Source organism: Peromyscus eremicus, chromosome 9, assembly GCF_949786415.1.
Source record: "Peromyscus eremicus chromosome 9, PerEre_H2_v1, whole genome shotgun sequence".
Classification (NCBI taxonomy): domain Eukaryota; kingdom Metazoa; phylum Chordata; class Mammalia; order Rodentia; family Cricetidae; genus Peromyscus; species Peromyscus eremicus.
In genome coordinates, this window is record NC_081425.1 from 54133259 (window position 1) to 54160148 (window position 26890).

General features: G+C 44.1%; 3 protein-coding genes across 4 annotated transcripts in view; 1 reads left to right on the forward strand and 2 right to left on the reverse strand.

Annotated features, from left to right (window-relative positions):
- Positions 1-9456, forward strand: part of Dock5 (dedicator of cytokinesis 5) — a 196355-nt gene extending 186899 nt beyond the window's left edge. Inside the window, exons 48-52 of the mRNA XM_059273411.1 lie at positions 559-725; positions 2165-2333; positions 3242-3380; positions 4547-4647; positions 5230-9456. Of these exons, the coding sequence (XP_059129394.1) occupies positions 559-725; positions 2165-2333; positions 3242-3380; positions 4547-4647; positions 5230-5334 (681 nt within the window). The 3' untranslated portion in view covers positions 5335-9456. The remainder of the gene's footprint in view (positions 1-558; positions 726-2164; positions 2334-3241; positions 3381-4546; positions 4648-5229) is intronic.
- A 3137-nt stretch (positions 9457-12593) lies between these two features.
- Gnrh1 (gonadotropin releasing hormone 1) lies at positions 12594-16067 on the reverse strand. The gene is made up of 2 exons (XM_059274361.1): positions 15831-16067; positions 12594-14335 (listed from the first exon to the last, which is right to left on the reverse strand). Exons 1-2 carry the CDS (start codon positions 15981-15983, stop codon positions 14105-14107), a joined length of 384 nt encoding a protein of 127 aa, XP_059130344.1. The 5' UTR covers positions 15984-16067; the 3' UTR covers positions 12594-14104.
- Positions 16068-19640: 3573 nt separating this feature from the next.
- The window catches only part of Kctd9 (potassium channel tetramerization domain containing 9), a 29101-nt gene continuing 21851 nt past the window's right edge, over positions 19641-26890 (reverse strand). For both annotated transcript variants that reach the window (XM_059273418.1, XM_059273419.1), the window contains 3 exons: positions 24229-24334; positions 23257-23390; positions 19641-21498 (listed from right to left, as the gene is read on the reverse strand). In XM_059273418.1, coding sequence (XP_059129401.1) covers positions 21382-21498; positions 23257-23390; positions 24229-24334 — 357 coding nt within the window. In that variant the 3' untranslated portion in view covers positions 19641-21381. The remainder of the gene's footprint in view (positions 21499-23256; positions 23391-24228; positions 24335-26890) is intronic.

Here is a 26890-nt window from a genome sequence, read left to right on the forward strand (position 1 = left end):
AGTTTCCCCCAGAAGATCTCTCCCACCGCCTCTTCACCTCTTTCACTCATCAAAATACCCAGTCCTGACAGGTGAGGTGATGCACGCCTGTAATCTCGGCACTCAGGAGGCTGAGGCAGAAGGATGGCTGTGAGTTCGAGGCCAGGCTAAGCTACTTCTGCCCCCCACTCAAAGTGCCCGGTTTAGTTTTCTTCCTGACACTTTGCCTCCCCCTGCGATTGTCTAGGTACGTGTGTCTTTTGTGCCCACATTCCTGGAGCACAAGACTGAGCCTTCCTTCAACCTACTGTACTCCGTCATTGTTAGAACCCAGCCATTGTTAGAAAGCAAATTTAATTTGCTTTCCACATGGGGACGGTGATTCCCTGGTGACATTTGGCATGAAAGTATGGCGTCCTAGGCTTCTCGAGACTCCACCCTGTTCAGCTTAGTTCTGTGGCCTCCTTAGACTTGGCTCTTAGGTCAACATTGCATTCGTTCAGGCCAACAGGGTGGCTGCTTCAGAGCATGCGGGCTGCATTGCAGGCTGCTAACCCTGGAGGGCTGCGTGTGTTTCAGCCATCCAACTTGACGGAGAGGAAGCCAAGCCGCGCAGGCTCCATGGTACTGCCCTACATCCTGTCCTCCACGCTGCGCAGGCTCTCTGTCACCTCCGTGGCCTCGTCAGTGGTCTCCACCTCCTCCAACTCTTCTGACAATGCGCCCTCCAGGCCAGGATCTGATGGGTAAGGTTGATCTTCGCACTTGGGGAGGGTGCCAAGGTGAGACTTGGTGTGTGTGCACACCACTCCTTTGAGGAGAATAATTCATAATCGTGGGCCTCATTCACTTCTCGTATTCTTCATGAGGAACATCACTGACAATACTATTACTAAAAATAGAAAATGAAAAATTAATATTTCGCTCCCTATTGAACACAGTTGCCTTCTAGGCACAGTTTAATTCTCCTCACATGTATCACTTTTAAAACAATTTTAAACTTAATTTGCTTTATCAATTAATCACAGAATAAAATAGTACAAAATTCCAAAGGTGGAAAAGGATACAACACACACACACACACACACACACACACACACACACACACACAACCTCTTCATGCATGTTTTTAACATTCAGTTTATTAGAAACATCAGTAGACAGTTTCTTTGTGTGTGTGTGTGTGTGTGTGTGTGTGTGTGTGTGTGTGTGTGTGTACCACATGCGCATGTAGGTATCCTCTTGCAGGCATGCATAGAGACCAGAGTTGGCAGCAGGGTACCTTTCTCAGTTACTCTCCACCTGACCTTTGGAGGCAAGTTCTCTCACTGAGTCTCGAACTTACCTGTGACTAGACAGGCCGGCCAGTGAGCCCAGAACCCCCATTTTGCCTGCAGTGCTGGGGGTCCAGGTGCACACTGCTTTGCCCACTTGCTCTTACATGGGTGGTGGTGGTGGTTGAACGTTGAACGCCAGGTCCTCACGCTTGTACAAGTACTTTACTCACTAAGCTGTCTTCCCAGCCCCCCAGATCTCATCTCAGTCCCTGGCGCCTGACCACCAGTGCTACCTCAGAACTGATGTGAGCTGTAGGTTCCTGCAAGCCCCTGGCTCTTTGTAGGAAGTCAAGCAGCTAAATGCATGCTCTTCTCTATGCTTATTTATATGGCATTCTCTGAATATGACTCTTTTCATTTACTGTGTCTTGAAAAAGACTGTCTCCGAATGCAGTGCACCTCCTGTGGCTGCAGACATCCTAGCGTGTGGATATCTACACCTCGGATTCTGACAGCACATTGGGCAGCCATTCCAGCCAAATCAGTGAGCTCTGGGTTCAGTGAAAGGCCCTGTCTTGAAAAATAAGGTGGAGAGTGATAGAGGAAGACAACCAGTGTTGACCTCTGACCTTCACACGCATGTGACCTGCACACACATGCACATATCCTCAGGAGAACAAATATATAACACCCAAGGTGGAGGGCAGTGATAAACGTTCACTAATATTTTCTCCCTTTCGCATGATAATCTCATTTCTGTATATTTTACCCTGAGTTGTTTGATAATTAGACTCTGAGAACCTGAGAAGCTGGGTGAAGATGGAATTGAGGGTCTTGCTGGTGCTTTGAAGTAAAGTCAATCATTCTGGGACCCATGTTTTGTGACTTTTGACCCTCCTGGCTGACAGGTCCATCCTGGAACCACTGTTTGAGCGCAGAGCTTCGTCAGGTGCCAGAGTTGAAGATCTGCCACCCAAAGAAGATGGCGAGAACCGGATTAGCAAGTTCAAGAGGAAAGACTGGAGTCTGAGCAAGTCGCAAGTCATTGCAGAGAAAGCGCCAGAGCCTGACATGATGGTAAAAAAATAAAAAAATAAAAATAAAAAATAAATAACTAAATAAATAAAAGGAAGAAGTCAGAACAAGTAAAAGCAAACACTGGCGGGGCACCACTGCCTGCCATCCCTCAGCCAGCACCTCTTCAGTCACTGCACAGCCGTTGAGTCACAGGTAGAAGGCTGGCTGCACGAGTCTCAGGACACAGCATCCTGTGGTGGTGTCAGATTGCAGGTGGCAGGCAGGAAGAACAGCAAATACGGAGAGTTTCGCGTCTCCAAGTCAGTACTGGCCAAAGTTCTCATACCCACAATGTAAACATGTGGGTTGCCCTCGGAATCGCAGCTCTTGCCACTGTGTTCCAGGGGTCGGTGCAAACATTCTCATTTCACTTTTCAACTTTAAAGAAGCGTTTACGAGGCCAACTTTTGCTAACACTCAGGGTTGCTTATTTCCAACGTAGATGGTCAGAATCAAGCCAGTGGCCAGGCCCAAAGTTAACTGTTTTGATGTCATTCCCAGCAAGTATCTCTGCCAGCTGCCTGCTGTGTAACAATACGGTGACCTTAAAAGTGACAAGTGGAGACGGTAGGGAGATGGGTCAGTAGGTAAAGGACTTGCCACACCGAGTGTGAGGATTGGGTGGGTATGACAGCCTGTATGAAGTTTCAGTGCATGGCCAGACTAGCCCAAACATTGAGCTTTGGGTTCAGCTATATCGTGGAGAGGAGTAGAGTGAGATAGCCCAAGTGGAGCTTGGCCCTCACATGCATGTGCATGCACACTTGAGAACAGAAAGGAAAACAGTGCTTGGAATTAAGCCCTTCTGTTAGTTTCTGTCTGACATTTAAGGCTGTTCAGGGTCTTACTGAGGTCTGCCAAGTCCACCATGAAGTTGTAATGTGTTTGGTCTCCCTCCTTGTTTCCAGAGCCCAGGCAGAAAAACACAGAGGCCAAAGAGTCTCCAGCTGGTGGACAGCCGGCTGACTCCATTCCACGGTTCTTCACCCCTGCAGCCTACAGTCTTGAGCCCACCTCCGCTCACTCCCAAAGCTACGAGGACCCTAAGTGAGTTTCTCCATGTCTCCTAGATTCATTCTGCTAGGGAATGGAAAATGGCTGTGAATCTGGCCAATTCTTAATCAAACCAGCCACAAGTGGTATGCGGCTGTTACAAAAGGGATTCTGTTCAGTGGCCATTGGAATCATCAAAGGGCTGGAGTTTGGGGCTGCGCGTATTTCGGTGGCAATCCTAAGGGTCTGCCTATCCCTTTCCAACCACAAGTCACTTACAAAGTTACCACTGAGTAGCCAGACTCATCCTGCATGCTGCTATTAATCTGGAGCCAGGCATATGCAGCACTCCAGACAAAGGTTCCCATAGTGCAGAGGCATGGGGAGAACATGCCCACCAGTGCCAATAGAGTCAAGAGTTACGTACAGACAGATGAAGCTTCCTGCAGAATGTGCATGTTTCCCTAAATACTTAGAGTACATTGGAGAACTGTTTGTTTTTTAGCTCTTTTGGTGGGCCACCTAGCTCCCAGATTAATCACACACAGAGGCTTATTCTTAATTATGAATGTCTGGCCTTAGCTTGGCTTGTTTCTTTCCTTAACAGCTTATCCTGTCTACCTTTTGCCTCTGGGCTTTTTCCATTCTCTTACTTCTGTAAATCTTACTCTCACTCTGTGGCTTGCTGTGTAGCTGGATGGTTGGCCCATGAAGACCTCCTCCTTCTCTGGCTACTTCCTTCTTTCTCTTACTCTCAGATTTCTCCCTCTAAATATTCTCTCTGCCTGCCAAACCCGCCTATCGTTTTTCCTGCCTTGCTATTGGCTGTTCAGTTCTTTATTAGACCATCAGGTGTTTTAGACAGGCACAGTAACACAGCTTCACAGAGTTAAACAAATGCAACATAAACAAAAGTAACACACCTTCAAATAATATTCTACAACAGAGAATAGTTCCCTAAAGTTAGAAAATGTTCTCATCCTTAGCTTAAGAGTAAACATTGGAATTTATGCTTCAGAATTCTGTGTGCAGCTTTCTGGGGAAGTAAAGAGCAACTGTGGTCAGGCAGGGTATGAGGTCTTCTCCTTTCTTTCCATAGAAACCTCAGAAATGGCTACAGCAATGTGTATCAGGCTGGTCTAGGTGCTCTGGTGGCAAGCATTATCTTTATGAAGAACAGAAGTAAATCCTTCACTCCGTCTCCTTTGTATCGTTTCCAGGCTCCCCATCTTTGCAGACAGATGGGCTGATGGCTGCCGTCCCTCCTCCACCTCCCCCCAAAAGCAAGCCCTATGAGAGCAGCCAGAGGAACTCAGCCGAGGTAGGAACCTGTAGGGTACGGTCCGTGTGGCCACAAGCACCACCGCCGGGAAGGCAACCCTGCATTGTCCACGCTGTGTAAGAGGAGAGGCTTTCCCACACACGTGGCCACACACTGTAGCCGGTGTTTGCTTCACTCCTGAAGCCTCTGGAGACGAGAAGGGAAATATGCCAGCAGCCTGCTTCATTGGTCATGTGACTGAAGGAGGCATGTTCTCTGCTTCGCACACTGGTAGTAAGATGAGTGAGTTCAAGTTCATACCAAAGTGTCACTTCTGGATGACAGGTGTTGGTTCTGCAGTAGACTCAGACGGGTTTCATTCCTTCTTTCAGGAAATATTTACTAAGTGCTTCTTAAGTATATGCCAGGTACCCAAGTGTTGGTGATGTAAACCTTGAGAGAGTGCGAGAAAGAGAGAATGTTAGTTCAGCTCAAGAGAACAAGAGTATCATTCCCTTTGGTCTTGTATAGACAGTATAAATGCTCATCAACTTGACAATGGAATGAATGTGTGGAATGGAAGAAGGATGGATTGGAAATAAAAAGGAGGACTGTTTGTAATTTCGTGTGTCTCCTCCCCAGATTGCACCCCCCCTGCCTGTCCGGAGAGAAGCCAAAGCTCCGCCCCCACCCCCTCCAAAGGCACGAAAGTCAGGCATGCTCTCTTCTGAGCCAGGCTCTCAGTGACAGTGTCACTCTGGCTCTGCACCTCTGAGTGCCTTGGACCGCTGCTGCCTGAGAAGGGCCCCCAGAAAGGATGGCCCACCATGCAGGGCTCCCTGCCAGCACTGCTTCCTGTACTGAGGTGATTCCCCACTCAGAACTGCTTTATCCGTCTGAAGGCTGTGCCATATCCCCTTTAACCCACGGAACTTCCAGAACTGGCCATCTGTATACATGAACAAAGAAATGCTCTCCTTGTCCCATGATGGCATGTTGGCCTCACCCCCACTGACTTGCTGGATCTGCAGATGCCTCCGACAACTCTCCTACAGTGACAGTGGAGGGGAGAACAGCCCCAGCAACTGACTCCTGTGTGGATTTCTCAGTTTGCTTCTGAACTGCTGTGTTCAAGACGTCTTCTCTCCTGCCTGCCTGCATCCCTGACCTGTCTAACCTCCTGAAAGAGCCAGACACCAAGTACACTCCAGGAGCTGCCGTGGTTCTCTTTCCCTGATGTCTGCTGTCTCCTTTGAGGGAAAGAGCACGTGGGTAACGGAGGTGGGGATGCTCTCAGGTGTGGATGGCTTCTCTGAGATTCCGTGGACTCACATTCAGGCACTCTCCTGATGAATGGTCCTCGCCATGCAGCAGTCACATGTTGTGCCTTGGACTCCTTGGGAGCTCTTGTGTACTCTGTTTCTCATCTTCTTCTTTCCTCTGAGCTCAAATCCTGGGCACTGAGGAACCTAGGAACCATGGTCCTACATTTCTAGACCCTGTTGGCCCAACAAGGTGGTCTCTGCCTGCTACTTGATTTTTTACCCTGGAGAATACAGTGCAATATTCCCTTTGATTATTTATTCCTCTTGATCATAGAATTAATTTGATTGCTTGCTAATGGTACTAATGTCCATACTCCTTTCAGAAGGAAAAACTAGGGTGACTTGGATGCCCAAATATTTTGTTCACATAAATGACCACAAGATGTACAGATGTTTTGAGTTAAGCAGGTTTTAAAATTCACACACACACACACACACACACACACACACACACACACACCCCTCATTTTGTACATAAAGAAATTGCGGCTATACACAGAAAGTGGACTATTGGCTTTTTCTAACAGCCCAGCTTGCTCACATAGGATGTACCCAAGATAACCCGTAGATCCAAAAGACACCTCTAACAAAGTCCTGGGTGCCTAGCCCCAAGCTAGAATGGTATCTGCAAAGTCCCAGATAGTTCTCTCAGACTTGGGTGTTGAATGCAAAACTGAAAGCTGCCGTGGGCATGCTAGAATCTGTCAATGACCTTGTCCTGAATCTATTCTTCCAAGTTCAAGTGCGCAGAGGGATTTCAGCTGTGAGAATCTGCACCTGCCTACCTGCTGCTTTTTTTTGCACAGGTTCTTTCAATGCCACCATGGTTAAGAGAGTTGCGCCTGGTTCATCACCGCGATCAAGGAAGCAAAAACCAGAGACATGCCTGGCACAGCACTAGAGAAGTTAGTGTGCATATCCTAGAAAAGTCATGCAAATCTCAATTCTTTACTTCCATCAAGGAGCATCCACATGCGATCGTGAAAAAACACACAGGCTCTGAAATTTTAAATTGCTTTGGTCTGAAGTCCCGGGTGTCACCATCAACTTCACATTTGAAGTTCTCTGCTTGTTTGCTTTCTCACTTTTGAAAGTGGAGGCATTACCTCCCACATGGGTGCTTATGGGAGGCCATTAAGGTGGAATTGGGTCATGCAATCAGTGGCTTTCTTTCCTCTCCTAGACGTGGGTAGGATTTGATACTGTTCATTTTTCTTCAAGGTATTTGAGGGTGAATTCAGGTATGCAGCTCTTCCCTAAAAGATGGCGGCCTTGGGCACCATTTGCATGGAAGAGTTAATAAGAGTTGAAGATTATTTTAAGTGAAAAGATCCAAGCCCTGCAAAGAAGCAGGAAGGCCCCAGAAGGGTGATAGAGGGCATCCATGGAGCTTGGGACTTCTGAGAAGAGCTGTAGCAGACTGACTAGAAAAGATTTGAAGATGTCACTGTGCTTTGCTGGCTGCCATGGAAACACACAAGTAGGATGGGAAAAGAAGAGCAAGTTCCCAGCCTAGACTTGCAGAGTAGTAGAAGGCAGTTCTGAGTTTGATCTCTGAGCAGAGCTGGACCTGTCAGTGCCCAGAGGTGTCGTCCCTCCCCGTCCCCCTGTTTTTAGTAAGGCATTTTCCCCATGATTCCCTTTCCACATTAATGAAAATAATAGCTTTCAGCTGCCTTGACACAAAGGACTCTGGGTGATGTTGTAGGTACTGATTTGCAGGGCACTGGGAGAGTCACTTCTTTGGGAAGCTGTCTTAGGGTTTCTCTTGCTATGATTAGCTTGTATCAAGTTGTCATAAAACTAGCTGGCACAGAAGCTATGGATGAAGAAGGGGTTAATTTGATTAAAAGAAAATCATTATCTGTCCTAAAATTGAAGACTGCAATGATGTTAAATATAGAAGGGACAAGAAGCAGAGGGCAGGAAGGACCAGTTTTTACTGCCCTTGCTGAGACCTCTGAGGTATTGAAAGGCACTGAAATCAGCCCTGAGACTGTCACAATCCTTATGATTTGAGGTATTGTTACATCACTTTTTTTTTTTTCATTCCCTCTCTGCCATGGTGACTTGTCTTGCTTTGAGATGATGTTTTTTTTTTTAAGGAAGATTTCATTCAGTATACACTTGTTGAAGGCCAGACACAGTACTAGCCCCTCGGTGCACTCCGTAGAAACAGCCTGCTACAAAATTGACTCTAGGGTGATACTGGATCAGAAATCAGCACTCTATCAAAAAGAAAGCCCTGAACAAGGCTGCTTGGCAATGGGTTGCCTCCTCCCTCCACCCCCACCCCTTGCTTGACTCCAGCCAGGGTCAGCCGTGATACACTTAGCCACCTTGGATAAAACAAGGTGTCTCACAAGAGCTGAGATGGGATGATAACCACCCTCATCACTGACTGCCAAGTTGAGTCTTTCCCTTCCAGTTGCCTCCAGATTGAGGAGCACGTTTTCATTTTGCAGTTCAACCTATATACAGTGAGTCCATAAATCACAGGTGTGCAGACAAGAGACGTCGTTCGATCGCTGGACACCCATGTGACCTTTTCTCAGACAGACATGACTCCCATAGCCCAGCAGGGGCCTGAGTGCCAGTGGCACAGTTCTGTGAAACATAATTGGGAGCTCCTTCCAAGTTTGTGCCTTCACCCTCACACTTCTCAGGTATAATGAAACAGGGATTAGACCCGTCCCATCAACACAGGATGGCAGATGTGATGCACCATATCACAAGTCCATTTCCTTGTCTGTTTTATATCTGAGACTGCATGGACTTGGGCAGGCTCTTTCTAAGGAAACAAATGAATTGGGACTTCTGTCCAAAGGCTTTTGCTTTATGAACTGGAATCCACATTTTGCATCCTCTACTGGTGCTTTGAGCCTCCCAGGCCTGGCTATTAGGAACAGAAGATTTGTGGATATTAATGAGTCTAGCATCTATTTTTTCGATATTGGTTCAAACTGTCCTAATTCTCTGCAGCAGCCTGTCTCCAGAGTCACCCACCTGGCCTGCTGTGCCTAGACCTCTGATCCCTTGTTAAGGATCACACTTTCCTCGTGTACTTTGGGAAGTTGATGACTACTGCTTCCTTGCACATTTTCATTCCTCTCTAAGTATGTTATTTAGAATTATTGGAAGTGCTGAAGATGTAGCTCACTTGCTTAGCTCCTGCGAGGTCTTGGGTCCTAGTCTCAGTACAGCAGAAGAAATAAAAATTGGAAAAAGTGAAGCTTCTCTTTGGATAGGCTCAGAGTCAAACCATTAGTTGTTACCTATGAGAGGAATACCTTTCCTTCTGGGGTAGTAACTTCTAGTGGACTCTTCAGGCCCACCCACAGTTCGTTTCCCACATATACGCCCAAGCTCATCTCTCAGTCACCTGGATTGTTCACCCAGAGTCCTGTCAAAATTCCTTCACATGGTTTTATAAATAATTGGATTTCGTACATGGACAGTTAGGGAGATGTGTGTTGAAAAATTTTGTTCATATTTGCTGTTATTTATTTTGTAAATTAAAAATGGAAATGTATTTTAAAGTTTACTCTGTGTTTAGCTTGTTATTGTTCTTAGATTATTAAAATAAGATCATGGACTTCATGGTTTTTCCCTATTGACGGCTCCTTCAAGACACCTCACCCTCAGGGCCCCTCTGGCTCATTTCATTACAGATCCTGTTGAAATGCATACTGTGGGATCCCGGTGCCTGTCTTAAACAGAAGTAATAAAATCTGCAATCTTTTCGTTTCTTTTTGCCCTGCCCATCCATGCCTTTGTCGTCTGAGCTGAGCTGAAAGTTTTCTGAAGGGAATTTATTTCATGTGTGCAGGTTTCATGTGTTCTTCATGGATAAATAGGCATGGATAAGTGGATAAAGCAAGAGGATCTAAGCTGGTCCAATTAATGTCACTTTTAACAACGAGTAATGTCCTGTTGTCTATGCGTCAAAGGGTTACCCTATGTGCTTATTAAAAATATAAGTGGCAGTCATCCCAAGGCATGAGTGAATGTTAGGCTAGGTGTATTCTGACTAAGAAATTCTACTTTTGTCTGCTGTCAGAATCTCTGAGTGCTGTTACACTTATACACTATACACACACACACACACACACACACACACACACACACACATATGGTACACTGAGGGGTAGTCTTGGGATAGAGGGAAAGATTTAACATTTAGTAAAGGTAATATTTTTACTATTCTCTATTCCCCTTGATCTTTGGGGCCATCTGTGGATTAAGAGAACCCAATAGGCTTGCAAATTGCCATGTGTCATCCCAGGTCTGTAACAGCAATAGCAGCTGAATGAACAACTTTTTATCCCCAGAGATGATGTTTGATAGCAGAAACCCAATGCTCCAAGTATAATGTATAAGAAGGTCTGTTGCTTTTTAAAAACTATGTTCGTTAATAGCAAGTTCAAGGCCAGTTTGAACAACATGAGACTGTCTAAAACAAACCGAAACATTCATGAAAGATGGTAGGCTTCCACTTGCCAGTCACGGTATTATTTTAAAAAAGAACCGAAATTACAATATTCCATGGGCATTTGCTGAAATTTGAGTTTTTCCGATGGTTCCATAGCTACCTGGAAGTTGTGGGGATGTGTGAGGATTGTGTTGTCACATCTAGGACCTCATGATGTGGCCACAACAGAACCAAGTTGACGATCAGCCCCCGTTTCCTGTTTCCGTTCCTACAAGCAAACCGTTCCTACAAGCAAACCGTCCCCTGGCTCAGCTTCATCGGCTGTTCCTTGCTGTGCAGTTTAGGGAGTGGTAAGTGCAGATCCAGTGGCACTGAGTGGCTCTCCTAACCCCTGAGCCTCGGTTCCATCACTTCAAAGTGAAGACAGGCATGGTTAGTTCCCATCGTGCTTGAAGATATTTGTGCATGTATATCTAGCATGAAGCCTGACTCTGTCCTTATGGAGGATGAAAGGTGGCCGGGGGGCAAGGGACCACCGGGTTCTCTCGCCAGTGGACTGTGCACACTTCTTTTTCTTAAATACAAAAGTCCTCAGGAAGGAAAACAGTGGTAGGTAGGCCCTGGTCCCTGCTATGGTTTGGATGTGGTGTGTGTCCTAAAGATTCACATTCTGGAAGCCTGTTCCCACAGTGGTCAAACCTTTAGGGAGAGGTGGGTCTTTGGATCATGGTGAAAGCACCTTCAGAGTGGACTAATGCCTGTCTCATGAAAGTGAGTGAGGTCCTGTGAGATGAAGTCAATTAGTGTGAGAATAGGCGGTTATAAAGTGAAAGGCCACCCGGTGTTTAGCATCCTCTGTGAACATCCTATACCACTGTGACGTGTGGCTCCACAACATGATGCTGTCCCCCAGATTGTGATACAACGTAAAGGATATGGCCTCCCAAGTTTGGACAGTTTAGCCTCTAAAACTGTGAGCCAAAAGAAACCACCTTTCCCTAAATTACCTAGCCTCAGGGATTTTGCTACAGCAATAGAAAACTGAAGTAGTCCTGAAGCTCATACCACCTGGCAAGACAATATGGAGCCAGAAGGAGCACTGGACCAGGAGCCCAAAAGGCTCTGCCTCTCCTCTGCATCAATGGGATTGATTCTAGCTGACTTGGAGAGGGAGGACAGTTCTTTCCCTGCAGCACGAACACATGGCCCTGGGTGTACCTGACTTTTAGAAGTCAGGATGCAGTTATAATCCTATAGAAACCAGGTGAACTAGCTTCCTCTGACCTCAACCAGTATATGACCACTCTCTTCGTGAATGCAAGGTGGATGTGAGCCATGGATTGCGTCTCCTAGTCAACAAGACACATCATTGTGGTTTCTTTGCCATCTACCACGTCCTCATCTAAAGAGCTGCATCCACCCCACCTTGCCCTGACACCTGTGGAGCGCTAGGGAGCTGATCCTCCCCCTCACCAGCTGCAGCACTTGGGAAAGTGGGCCGTGCACCTCTCCTAGGCAGCACAGTAGAGCTGACCCAACTGATAGGGATGCGGGCAAACCTGCTGAGAACATGTGCATGGGAGAGCTGGCCCTGAGGTCATGAGAGCTGGAGAGCTGTGCCTGCCTCTCACCAGCTGCAGCACTTGGGAGACTGTCCCCTGCACTTCGCCTGGGCAACAGAAGAGCTGGCTCTGATGGTGCAACTGTGGGAAAGCCAACTCTGAGGGCATGAAAGCAGAACTGGCCCCGCCCCTTGCTTATCACTGCAAGGGGTAAACTAGCCAGGGCAATGCTTATCACTGCAAGGGGTGAACTAGCTAGGGCAATGCTGGAGAGCTCATGGTGGTGGTGGTGGTGGTGGTGGTGGTGGTGGTGGTGGTGGTGAGCTGGTGAGCTGACCAACCCTGCAAACACCCAGGCCCAGAACCAGGGTTATGAGTTGGCCCACCCCAACATCCACCTCATCTACGATCTGCAGGAGCATGTGAAGGGGCTGATCCTGCAGCCCCAAAGCTGCAGTATCTACATGACACAGGACAATAACAGGATATACAAGGGAGTCCCAGTGAGGGCCCAGTGTGATAGTATAGCTGAAACCAGAGGCCTCGAACCAGATCTTGCAATGAACACTTGCAAGTAAGATATATGGATAAAAGGGTTTACTACGTGACTCACTGTGTCACACTACAGCTTCCATGATGAAATTTTCTTTTTTTTTCTCTTAAATTTTTATTTTATTTGGTGTGGGGGTTGCCAAGGGCAGAGGGAAGATATGGAAGGGACAGGAAATGAATGGGATCAAGATGCATGATGTGAAAGACACAAAGAATTAAAAAAAAAAAGGAAGTTTAAAAGAGCATCCTGAGCTCAGAGTCAGAGGCACATCACAGTACTTGATCCACAACACATCACTTTATTCCGAAATCCATGCTGCTGGGCATACAAATGCCGAAAGCCACACAGCTACAACTTTCAATGTCCACGTCATACTTGGACGTTGTGGATCCTTCGGGGCCAATGCATTTACATCTTCTTCTGCCTGCTTTCCTCTTCAATCAGACTCTCCTGAAAAATACATAACACGCACATCAATGTTGGCATGACTAGCTGAATTTCATTGTTTCTGACATGTATTTTCTAAAATTCAGATCGAAGAAGAACAGGTGCATCTGTCATTCATTCAAAAGTACTAGAAACATGGCAGTCCGACAGTGTCTTGTAGCTGTTGACATCCTAAAATCTGCATTCATGGCTAAAAGGACGACATTGTGAGGAAGGCTCTGGGTCAAATCGGCCTTTCCATGGAGTCCCTCAGGATGCCATGTCTGGGGAATTTCAGCTCGTTATTTTGATTGGGCTATAAGCAAGCTTAGAACAAGAAAGAAACAGAGATGTCTGCCTACCTTCATCATTGTCCACTGGGTGGAATTTGAAGTCAATGGAGAAAATTTTTAACAATCAATCTTATCTTCAGGCATCATTTCCCGAGGATTGATTTCCCTGCTCCTCTGAGTCACGGGCAGTTGGCCATAGGCTTTCTGAGTGCCGTGAATGAGCAGGAAAGCGGCTCCCACAACACTGACACTCAATTCTAGGTTCAGTTTTCCCGTTCAGTTTGTTTCCTACGTCTGTGCTCATGAACAACCAGTATCACAGCCAGAGTGGTTACACACCCCTGTAACTGTAGCTTCTCTGGAGACTGAAGGGAACCTCAAGTTCAAGTCCAGCTTGGGCTGCGCCAGTCTGAAGCCAGCCTGAGAAAGTGAGACTCTGTCTCACACTAAAAAGACTTAGTTTTTTAAGTAGGAGGAGGGCTAAGGATATAATCCAGTGGTACAGTGCCTGTTGGTACATGATCTTACCTGGGATCAATACCCAGTACCCAGAGGACAGAGGGGAGACAGAATGAGAATGGTGGGCACTTAGGCCTAACAAAACTACAAGTCAAACCTGTGGTTCTGAGTTATAAACGTTGTAAGTTTTGACTATTGTAATCCAAAGCAGAGGAGTGACCTAGAGCCTTGTTTTTGGTTTCTACAGTGCCCAGGGTCCTGGAAGCAATGGCTGAATCAAGCCGAGGGCAGGAATCGGCTCAGAAATGAGTAGCTGAGGGGTTGAATATTCTTTGAAAAATTGGAGGATTACAGTGGGCAGAAATTTGCTGGTCATTCCAAAGGCTGAATCTGGGATTAGTATAAATGGTTATATAGACATTTAAATCTATTTCAGAACAAAAATAGTTTCCAAACATGAGTGCTATCTAAGCAGAGTGGACACTGTAAGATATCGAGGGCCCTGCTGCAGGAGTGACTCGGGTAGCCCTGACGTGGTGGTAGGTCACTGTTTCCCAACTCCTTTCTGACTCTAGCTCTCCGCGGTGACCACTGTAACTCACCAGAGCTCCTCGTAGATCCCTGAGGGGCGAACGGGGCCAGTGGACAGTGCATTCGAAGTGCTGGGCTTCTGCCAGCTGATCCACGTCCTCGCCCATCTGGAGATAAAGAATGAGATTCTCAGGGATGACGATAAAGAAACAAAACAGAGTTTTCCATTTCCACCAAGATTTGTCTGTGGAGAGGACTGGGCATTGAGGCTGAATGGGAGGCCTGGAGAACTGTGGGTCTGGGGCGTTCATGGATGCACTTTTTTAAAGAGTGAGCTGGAGTTCAGAGGAGATGGGGACAGCAAGTAGAGATGGTGTTCTCTCAGATGAGAGGTGCTCTGAGCCTCACCAACAGAGAGCACACAAAAAGTGCAGGAGGGTTACAGTCCTGACTGGGCTGGCCTTCTGTTTGTTACGTATTGCTGCTGCTCTTTTGTTGTATTTCAAACAGGGTTTCACTCTATCCCAGACTGCGCTGAGACCACTGTGGATCCAGGTCTAGCCTGGAACTGGCTTCAAGTGGTGTGTCTGTGTATCAAATTGACGAGGGGCGGAGTTGTGATGGTTGTTTTAATAGTCAGTTTGTAGCAGCACCTGGGAAGAGACTGTCTATGGCCTGTGGGCATATCTAGGGGGATTCTCTTGACTGTTCACTGATATGGGAAGGTGAAGTCCACTGTGGGCAGCACCATTCCCTGGCTTTGGGGCCTGGGAAGTAAGCTGGGTACTAGGCATACGTACATTTATTCTGTCTCTGTTCTTGACTATGGATGTAACTAGCTGTTTCGAGTTCCTGCCTTCACTTCCCCACAATGATGGACTCGCTGGAACTGTAAGCCACATAAACCGTTTTCTCCTAAATTACGTTTGGTCAGTGTGTTTTACCACAACAGAAATGAAACTGGCTCCAGATTCTGGGGCTTCATTGTATCTTCAAAAACCAGACGATACCTTGGTTAAGTTTCTCAGCTACGTTTCTTCTCAGCTCTGAGTTACTGGTTGGACTAATCAGCTAATATAAATGGCTTCTTTCATGTAATCGTCCCCATCCTAAAGTGAAGTTTTAAGGTAAGTGTCCAGACATTAATGCTGGTGCTGGCACCGCAGCCTAATCTGGAGGAAATTAAATCTAGTACGTTTTCCACCTCACAATCTTAAGTTTGATAATGCATGGAGTTAAACATTCTCCAGGCTCTTTAATGTCTCTATCGGTGACAAGAAATAACAGCACTGTGTCCTGGATGTAGACACTTGCTGGTGAATTATACAAGAGTATTGATTTAATGATAGATATTTGAGAGCATAACAGCACTGTGTCCTGGATGTAGACACTTGCTGGTAAATTATACAAGAGTATTGATTTAATGATAGATACTTGAGAGCATGGTGCTGCCTCATCATGAACTTGGTGTTTCACTCTCTTCACATCTGTCCTGCCGTTTGTGTCCTTTGTCTCTGGCAAAGGTGCAAGGAGGAACCTGGCTTCCGCTCCATGGAGTCTTGTCTCACTGCAGTCAGTAGCTAGGGTAAACTGAGTAACGCCACTGGGGCTCGCACGGCACGGCCCACACAGCTCGAGGTGAGGCAGTGCGGGGAAGCTTACCTCTTGGAAAGAATCAACCAAGTGTTCAGCGTTTCTCTTTCCTCCAGGGCGCAAGCCATAGGACCAGTGCTGGCTGGAGCAGCCTTCCAAACACAGACTCAGCAGAAGCACAGCAGCTGTCAGCTTGGGGATCATCTCCACTCTAAGGGACATCAAGACACCATCATGACAGACCCAGACTGGAGTGAGTGAAAATAAGAGTGCATCACAGAGACCAGCATCTGCACCACTGGCCCTGCAGAAGCTGCAGAGGGAGTCGTGCTGCAGAGGGCGTCGTGCTGCAGAGGGAGTTGTGCTGCAGAGGGAGTCGTGCGCTGGGATGTAGTTCATGCAGACAATGAAACACCGGGGCATCTGCCTGTCTTGAGCATCTTAGACATTGGGGACAAGCACCCGTACTTGATTCTGGCATCTTCAGCACTTTTTTTTTTATGGCAACGTAACCCATTTTTATTTTTATTTCTCTGGTTACCTGAAACCCATAATTCATCTCTTACCAAATTCACTTTGCCTGTACCCTCCCCCTTACAAGCAGTTCTCAACTTGGTCATTCATGAAGTTAGAACTGGGCCATCAGCTCTGAAAAAGCAGCTCCTCCTAGATGTCTCCGGTTAATAAGAGGTTGCTTGACTTTAAATGGCTGCCCCGTGGCACTGCTGGCATGTTCCTGTCTGCCATCTAGTTTTTAAGACATTACAGCTGGTCGGACCAGCTTCAAGACCGAGAGAGAACTCTATACTGATCTGGGTGGAGACACCTAGCTCGAATGGCTCCTTGCCAAGTAAGCCTAGAGTTAGTTGATAAAAAACGTGCCTCCAAATTAATTTCATCTGATGGGGATGAAGTTAAAAATCAATGTCCAACACTGGGCCATGAGCTGCTGGGCTCCTCCAAGGTTGGATCTCCCCCAAGGCTGGTGGTTGATAAGGTCAGTCAGTGAAGGGCAAGGCTTCCTTGGATACCATCACATCTAGACTTGACCCTTGAGTGCAAAATCCCCTTTCGACATACAGTAACAAGCAGCATTAAAAATAGTGGTAGAAGTACAAAGAATTTTACCTGTTGGGAAGTGAAAGCCAGAGATACCAAGCTTCTTTGGTGAGTTGAGTGCTGCGATGTTTCTGTTCTCCTGGCTTCCTTTTTATACGAATTTTTTTTTCCTGGGACACTGAAATCTTCCCCGCAGCTGAATGACGAGGTGCAGTGCAGTACAGACAATGGTTTTAATAATAACATTTAAATCCTCACCAAAAGCCTTTTAATGGAGAGTGTAATTGGGACACCTGCTGGTCTATCTGTTAAACCTGGTCATTAAAATCTTAGCTAAAACTTTCACAGCTGAAGTCACCGTTCTAAGGGATTAAAATCTAGCTATGCTGTGCTCCCCTGAGGAGCCCTATGGAGTTCAAGGAAAATCGATGTCTTGGGTAAGTTAAACACACACACACACACACACACACACACACACACACACACACACACACTTTCACAGGGAAGTTAAGCAACAAATACAGAAAGCTGGCCTGGGGAGCCAGTCTTAGCATTTGGGTCTCTGTAAAAGGAAAATTTTTAAATCAGATAATCATGGTGTTTGTTGTTCCCAATCTAAAACATCTAATTTAGGGCTGGTGAAATGGCCTGCTGATCAGAATTTAATGCCAGGGCCCCACACGGTGGAATAAGAGAATTGATTCTCTCAAGTTGTCCTCTAAACTCCATGTGCATGCTGTGTGGCATTCATGCACACATACACACACATGAATATAAGAAATGTCTATAACCTATGAAAGTCAGTTCTGTGCTTCCTGCCCGTTAATAACTCTTTGCATCTAGTCAGCATTCAACACATAGAGATTCCATGAGTCCCTGAATAAATGAAGGGCCTTTTGACCAGGTTTGGCAGACCCGCCTTGATTTCAGCCTCCAAGATATTTTATCTGATACAGAATGAAACCTCTATCTATGTACCATATATTGTAAAAGCTGGTACACTACCTACACTGTAATGCTTTCAAAATAACACGGTATTTGATCTTATACAGCTGAGATTGGCAACATCGATGGTAGGATACTAACCCCATCAGTCATTGCCCCATGTTCTCTGAAATAATTCCACTTGTAAGGGTTTCTAGTGATAAGTACTACTCTCAGGCTTCCTAGGTGATCTCCACCCACTCCTCATGATAGGCGAGGGAAGAGGGACTTTAGTGACTATCATTTCACTTAGTAACTTCACTAGCATGCGACTCTGACACAAACAGTGGGACCTCATCTCACTAGAACGTGCAAGTGAGGTGAGTTTTCAGTAAGAACTCCTCAAGTTGAAACAAGTTTGCTTCAAACGGTCCACTGTATTTTGTTTGTTAGAGATGTGCTTCTAAGTGTCACTCAAGGAAAAAAAAACAAAAAACAAACAAACAAACAAACAAAAAACTGTGGCATTTGGCTAGTACTAACAGTATGATAAAGATGTGGACCCCTGTCGTCAGTGAGCCTCAATGTTTCTATATCGATTTTAAAACGTTTAAAAACGTTTGTGAACATGGCAACACAAGACTGAAAATACAGATATGCCTTGGCCTAAGTACACTTAGTCTTGTCTCAGGTCACACAGAGCCTAAGGACAGAAACCAATGTCCTACTTTCTACAGCATCAAATAAGCTATTAAGCCATTATGCAATCAGTGAGGTTTTGAGGCTTAGAGACATACTTATAGATCTCTCATGATTGCATGCTTAAGCCAACTTACCAAAGACCTGAAATTGATCAACTGGGTTTAAATAACTGGACTTTATAATTGTCACAATTTTCTTTTCTAAATTCAAAAACGTTTTTATAGGGGAAAACTACTTCATTTTGAGCATTTAAGTAGCTCAAAATGACCACAATGCTTTTGTACCTTCCTGAATGACAGGTGAACAACCTCTTTCTTGCCCTAATGTAAAATCTCAGCAGGAGGACTGTGGGGCTAACTGTAGCTCACACCACTAAGCCAGGCAGTGAGAGGTCTGAGAATGAAGCCTTGGGGAACATGCTTTATCCTGAAATAATGAAACCACTTTTCTTTGTAGTTTGACGCTTTTCATTTTAAAGATACTACTTCCTTGGGGGAATTTAATGTCATTCTAGAATTTTTCATGTATAAAAAGTGATTTAAAAGTGACTTGGTGTGGGCTTATGACATAAATAACATTCATAAAATAAACTGGAGAAAATAGGTCTTGATTAATAGAGAAAGCTATCATAATGACTTTACATTTCTTACTCCAAATCTCTTCAAATGGTTGCTGAGGAACTTGACCATACCAGAGTCTGGCACACCGTGCCTTAGACAGTTACTGAAGTGGAGAACTGAATCTGACCACCGGAAATCATCTAACTGATTTTGGCTGAGACCCTTTCTGCAGCCCTCCCACAAGTCTATTTTAGCCTGTATACACACATGATCGTTGCTAAGGATAACACAGGTTTTACTATTTGGAGCCCTGCCCTTTCTCAGGACTCTTCCCTAGACTTCAGGCAAAACCATTTTTCTTGCTCAACACAGCAAATGAACAGTGATGTTCGTCAGCTACAGAGCAACACAAACCACTGGATATCTTCCTCAATGTAAAACCAAAAGTGCTGTAGCATGGTAGTCTCTGAAAAGAGGATCATGAAACCACGTAGTGAATTTGCTTTAATGGCTTGTCCTACAGAACTAATCCATTAAGGGCACTATGCAGTTGGCTCCTGCATGGCACCATCATGAGTAACTGTGTGAAATGGAAAAAATGTTGACTTTCAAAAGCAAGAGCAGAAACAGCCTGTCAGCGTTCCACACCGTTTATTAATGCAGTTTACATCAGATCTGAACCCTGCAGTTCCCAAGCATACTGTGTTTACATCTTTCAGCTGCTTCTGCAGTCTCAAGTCTGTCTGCAGAGGACCATTCAGTGAATGAACACAGTCTATAATTACTGAAAATAGAGTGCAGTGAAATGAGTTAAATATAATTTAGGCACATATTGATTATGAAAATAGGTATCTCTCAATACAATACTTCTCTGTCTTGGTAAAAATAATAATGCAAAGAAAATAATTCATTTTCAAAGTTGCTTTCCTCTCCCTGTAAAGGAGCACTCTCCTGCCACTGTGCATGTGAGCCCTTTACTGTGAAGGAAAGCTTTGCATATGTAGATAGAAGAATAAGCTACAGAATAATGAAGACATGCCACTCTCCTGAAGGAGACAAGGTCACCTGTGATGATTCACTACCTCAAGCTGACCAGTCTGTAGGATTTAGAACCCATTTGGACACAGCTTCTATCCCTGCTCTTAGAAAACACGTAAGGACACCGGGACACCCACTAAGAAGACCCCACTGCTGTTGTTGCACAAGAAAACTGGACTAAAATTTCACTTACAAACAAGACAACAGAAAAAAAAAATTTAAGAGCCACAGTTACTGACTGATTGATAATGCTGCTTATACTAGTCAAATGCTTAATTTTTAGTCATCAATTTTTTTGGTGGCTACAATCAAACCATCAGTTTAGAATTCCTTAGTCCCCACTGTAGGATTTTAGCTGTAATTATCTGATGTTGCTTTCTCACAGGGGACTCTGCAGGATTTATTCATACTTTATAGCTCCAACTGCAGTGGATTTAGATTGAATATCTATTTTAAGCTGGTCCTGTATAAACTACTTGGCACTACATGAACTGTGCTGAGGATACAGCTTGGTATTTTGGTTCAGAAGTATCTTTCTATGCTTGTGATAACTGAGCATGAGAACTGGACTAGTGAGTGGACAGAGCAGCCTAATCTGGTGCAGAATGGAACTCGCCCTAAGCTGAGGCATGTACAGCTGCAGCATGCACAGCTGCAGCAACTGGTGGATCCGTCCTTCTCCTGCAGAATGATTTATGAGGTCTTTCCTTCCATCCTGTCTCAAAATGTGAGGACAGAATATGACTCAAGTTTAGCTACTGTCTTTTTTTTTCTCAAAAAGTAAACATTACAGAAAGGAATCAGAAAAGAGCCATAAGGAGTCTTACCCTCACCACACTTGCATGATGATAGGGATTTGAAGAGGGAAGGCATCACTAAAGCTATTTATAAACCTGAACAACTCTTCAGTTTTCAAGACGTTTAACAATTTAAACATCCTTACTGCATCTAGGTGTTCAATAAATATATTTGCATATATTGTGCTTTTCATAAATTAAAATTCTCAAATGCATCTTAAACCAAGATGGTACTTCCACACAATGCCTATATAAAAGCAAATATAATAGATACTACTCCTGGTCAGAAACCAGACAAATGCCCCACCTCCACTGGAAATGCAGCAGCATGATCTACTTCCCTACATCTATAAACAGAGTGTTCTTCTGTTACAGTCACAATGCGGGGAAACTCAATTGTTTCCTCTTATGCACCTCTGGGAACAGGCATTTGCCTCGAATTCCCTTACAATGGTATCTCCTCTGGACAACTCGATGGATGGAGAAAGAAAATGAGGACAGCTTTTCATCAGGGACCTCTTCCTCCAGCTCTTGCCGCTCTCATCTGACACTCTGGGACATATGTAATGGTGTCAGCATCTCTTCAAATATGGCACCCTTCACGTTGGAACCTCTCAGGTTGGCTTCCTGGAGGTCACACCCCGACAAATCACAGTTCTGTAAGACAAAACAAGACTCATGGAGCTCAAGTGATTTAGGATGGAACTTGGTTCCCCATAAAGTTATTTCTGGACATGGTAGAACAATATTTCCAAATGTTCCCATTTTTGAAACACTTCTACTAATGCACTGTGGTGGTCTGAATAGGAATGGCCCCCATAGGCTCAAATGTTTGAATGCTTAGTTACCAGGGAGTAGAGCTGTTTGAAAGGATTAGGAGGATTGGGAGGTGTGGCCCTGTTGGAGGAAGTGTGTCACCAGGGGTGGATTTTGAGATTTCAAAAGCCCATGCCAGGTGCGTACTCGCTCCCCCTTCCTCCCCCCAACCCTCTGCTTATGGATCAGGATGTAGTTCTCAGCTACTTCTCCAGCAGCATGCCTGCCTGCCGCCATGCTTCCTACCATGATGATAATAGACTAGGCCTCTGAAAGTGTAAGCAAGCCCCAGTTAAATGCTTTTCCCAGTATTCATGGCAGCTCACAATGATCTGCAACTCAAGTTCCAAGGGATCCATTGAATGGCCTCTTCTGACCTCCATGGGCACCAGGCATATGTAGCATATGTAGCAGGCAAAACACTCATAAATATAAAGAAAAAAGAACTGAAAGGACTATATTAATGGTGCAAAGCCAGTTCCTTTTGCCATTAAAGGAATTTGCTGCTCTGATCCTAAGAACTATCAAGAGATCAAGGCTAAAACAAAACAAATCAAGAAGTCTACAGTAATCTAAATTTTCATATACAATTCTATCTGTGCCACATGTCATGTTGTTCAATAGAACACAGCTACCAGAAACATGTAGCTATTTAAGTTTAAATGAATTAAAATGAAGTAATTTTCTTTAGAAGAGTGTTTCAGTGGTACCAAGTTCAAACGTCCAACAACTAAGTGGTTAAGTGGCCACTGTACTTAACAGCACAGATACGCAACACACCCTTCAGTGGAGGAAATAGCATTTGACAGCACTATGTAGACAGCAGCCACTTAGCCAGGCATGGAGGCACACACGTATGATTCCAGCACTTGTGGGGGCTGAGAAAAGAAAATCATATATAGCTCGAGCTATACGAGTTCTTATAAGCAAACAAACAAGCTACCTAATCTATAAATCAAGAACACATAGAATACAGGTCTTATGAAAAATAATAAACAAAATAAAAAATCTCAAGCTGAGATTCAAACTGAACATGATGCCAGGTTAAAATGGGCTTTTTCTGAATCTATCTTAAACCTGGAAATGATTTACATTTCTCAAGTAGTTTAAAAAATAATCTGGCCTATTAAATTCTGTTTGGAATTAAAATTTATGAAACATGTAGTATATCTTGAGCAAGATCCAAGAAAACAGAGATAAATGAAATCAATGCTGACTGACCACTGCATTAGTCTCCCTCTGCATCTGGAGCTGGTACCTGTAACAGATACCAGATCAGATCTAATTCTGGAACTCAAAGTCATTCAAGAAGCAAATGACTCCCCGCTACCCCACTTCTTGGAGGGGAGGAGGGGTGTGGGGTCTCACTATTTAGTCCAGTCCAGGCTCCCAATTCCAATCCTTCCACTTTAGCTGGGATTACAGGTATGAGTCTCCATGCCCACCTTCAGAAAAAATCACTGAAAGGGCAACAACCTTCCAGCACCCAGCCATGCTAAGTGAGCTTCCCGGCCAACTACTGTGCTTACAATGTCAGTAAGCTTGCATGATCCCACCAGTAATGCTCCTCATTAAAACTGTCAGAGACTGGAGCCTCACCTCCAAGTCGGTTCCTGCCAAAGTTGCCCCTCTGAGATTACAGTTCTTCAGTTTTGCGTTTTTTAAGGTGGCAACTCGAAGGTTAATTCCTGTCATCTGACTTCCTTCCATATCCACGCCTTTCAGATTAGCACCTGCAAGAAGCAAGTTTGGGGGAGTTTAACCTAAAAACATTTACCGTTAACCACTGGAAGCAAAAGTACAAGATGATTTAAGGGAGGAGAATGAGACAAGACCCCACAAGTTTGGAAATAAACTTGAAATCTGTCTTTTAACCAACTTGCAATATAGATTTCAATGGTGGCAATTTATTTTCTTATGGCATAAGATAAAATGTTTGAATACGCCGGGCGGTGGTGGCGCACGCCTTTAATCCCAGCACTCGGGAGGCAGAGCCAGGCGGATCTCTGTGAGTTCGAGGCCAGCCTGGGCTACCAAGTGAGTTCCAGGAAAGGCGCAAAACTACACAGAGAAACCCTGCCTCGAAAAACCGGAAAAAAAAAAAAAATGTTTGAATACTTTATATGGGAAAAATCAACACTGTCTTTTGATAATTAGCACTTCTGTAATATGCCTCTATATAAATTCATGATCAGGGAGACACACAAGTACCATGTCACCTAAATCCAAGTAAATAAAGTGCCCAATTCACAAACAACAAAACACTAATGAAGTATTAAAACCTGACACAACACTACAGGGTAAACTGAAATTCTTCATTTTTTGTCAACATAAGAATATTTTATTCTCTTCGAAACTTCAGAGGTTGATACTTAACTTCTCAACTAAACATCTGTGGCATTATTTCCTGTGTCCTGGGTGCTGACTAGCTTACAACTGGGACCAAAGTTAAGTGACTCTCCAGTTCTGACCTCAGAGGAAGCTCTGCCCACAGCCTTCCTGTTTTACCTCTAACAACTACTTTTACTTAATGGTTTCCGTCTAGGCAAGAACAGGCACAAAGGCTCTTACCCTCTAAGTTGGCTTTAAGACCGGAAGGATCCTCGAAATTACATAGCCTCAGGGATGCGCCTTCTGCGTTTGAGCAGAGCATCTTGACTCCCTGGAGATTTGCACACTGTGAACACAAGAGTCCCGGCTGTAAGGGTTAAACTTGATAACATCTGTGCAAGCAATAAGAAAGAAATTAATAGGAAAGGCCCAAGTCAACACATCTGCAATTAGTTACTTTCTTTTTATCCTGAAGACACTGTTAATGAAATCCAGTAAGAACTGAGAACTTTTGAAAGAAGTATATTAAAAGATATAAACAACAGCATGTCCACTTTGCATAGAACATGAGTTCCGATAAAGAAGCTATGCAATCTGAACTATGACAGCCTATTCCTATCTTTATAAGTAGCCTTAGATATCACAAAATAATATTCAAAATGTAAGTGAAATAAGGAGGACATAAACTCAGGAGATGGAATTTCTTTTCTTAACCATGAAAGAAATCAAAAAATCTTGATGTCCCATTACTTCAGAGGCCAGGACATTAATGCCACCATCAGCCTCATCATTTATCTGTACAACACTAACCACCTGTTTCTTGAGTCTTTCTGCATCACCCACTGCTACATGGCATTGCCAACCCTGAGCACAGTGCATAATGAGGAGAGCAGAAAGTTAGAAAATTCATGTGAGTTTTAAGTCTTTGCTTTCAGGGCCTGAACTCTATGAGGTATTGATTAAAATGATAAGTGTTTCTGTAAAACTGACATTAATAAACTTCTTCACAATTGTGACGATCAAAACAGAAGCTGAGTGTGTTAAAATTTACAGTGTAGAATATACATGATAATTGTTTTTGTGTAAAACAAGTTATAACCATACTTATTAAGGAAGATCTTTGGTTTATAGGTGCAATTTTACTCAGCTTACAGTCACTTCTAGTAAAAAGAGACAAGAGAGATCATTCCACTGACAGCCAGTGGATAAATACTTGCTTACTTCCATCTTTCCATGCCCGGGCCCTAATGAGCAAGTACAGAAGGTCTGCCAAGGTAGATGATATAATAAGGACATTACAAGATCAAAATAACTAAAGGATGACTAGATGTATGGACCTGAAAATCTAACAAGATAGGAAGTTGCCATATACAAATGATTGTCACTCTTCTTGCTTTTTCCCTCTATTAATACTCCTGAATAAGACACATGAGATTTACCCAGATTTCCCAGGTAATTCTGCAGGTAAAAGTCTACATCCAGGGCTGGGCTCTGGGATCTCATGAAGGAGAAAATATAGGCGAAACTGTAGTAAAATTTTCAATCTTTAAACCATGCAAAGCACTTCACCTTCTCCTCATCAATGTGGAGCAGGTTGTCATTTCTGAGAATATGCAATTCAGCTAATAACACCAGCACTATAGTCATAAGAACTATCTTGCATTACCAAGAGAGGCAATGTTTTTTATTAAACCAGTTAGGTCATTTAATGTTAAAATTTAAAGATATAGAATGATATTATATTTCTTAAATGATATTTATCTTTAAGAGATAAAAACCTATATATTTTGAACATAAATACATAATGAAGTAATGTGCTATGTAAAAATATTTTGTGGTAAGGTACAAATAAAAGAAAGTTGACTTCATGCTAGTGTTTGCTGAGGCCAATGGATGAAGATAAAATGGAGATTCACTCCATTATTAAATTTTTATAAACATTTTGTGTTTTCCAAATGAAATAGTCCTTTTAAAAGAAAGACAAATACAAAGAAAAGACACTCTAGATTCTAGTTCCCACTCTAATAACTGGTTGCTGGCCTCTGGGAAGCCTCTAGGCTACAGACTTGGCACTCTAAGTTCCCACCAATCCATAAGGCTGTACTGGGAAATAATCGGTGGAGACAAGCGGTGAATCATCTGCCTCTATGCAGCCAGATAAGTCAAAAACCAGCAAAGCATGCAGAAGAAACACCCTAGGCATGCTTCGAGGAATGGACTCCTGAACAGGATGGCAACAGGGACCACCTTTGGTTTACAGTCAAAGTGGAGAATTTCTCCACAAAGGTTCAGGGCTATGATGGAAAGAAGCAAAATTATAAACTGGGTGAGAAGTTCAGCACTGGGTAGGAGCCATAGGGGCACCCTTTGTGGCAGAATGTTTAGCACACACCATGTTTTGTGGACATTGCAATCTTCATGGCTATTAATCAACGGCCATTTCAAATACCAAAGGCAATGAGAAGTTAGCTTTGACCCTCATAGCTTACAACTCAGCACTCCTCCTCAATATAAGCCAATTTTATTAGCAGTTATTAACATATATTCCTATATAAGGAATTTCACTTTGTCAGAAATATATACTGGCCTTCATATCCACTATTTAAGGAAGGGAGAACAAAATTCTTGAGTCCTAGTGTACAGACAACATTATGGCTCAGTTCACAAGAACACCTTAATTAAACAGATCTGAAAAACAGTTGTTTTTAAATGACTAAATCTGTCTTTATCTTTTTCTGACCCTACCCAAACCAAGCAGTCTTCCAAAATTTCAATGAAGGCTAAATCCTTCAAACTTGTCTTTATGCTGTTAGTCTATGTCTTTTGCCTATTTTGAAACTGGACCATTCAGCCTGAGGTAGAACAGAGAGAGTAGCAGTATCTAAAATGTGTACTGGCTGAT

Bases quoted from the DNA above. Each gene is read 5' to 3' on its own strand.
- Gnrh1 (XM_059274361.1), bottom strand. From the start codon at position 15,983: ATGTCCCTTAGAGTGGAGATGATCCCCAAGCTGACAGCTGCTGTGCTT. The intron at 14,336-15,830 runs GTAAGCTTCCCC...CTTTATCTCCAG, and splicing joins TGGTTGATTCTTTCCAAGAG to ATGGGCGAGGACGTGGATCA.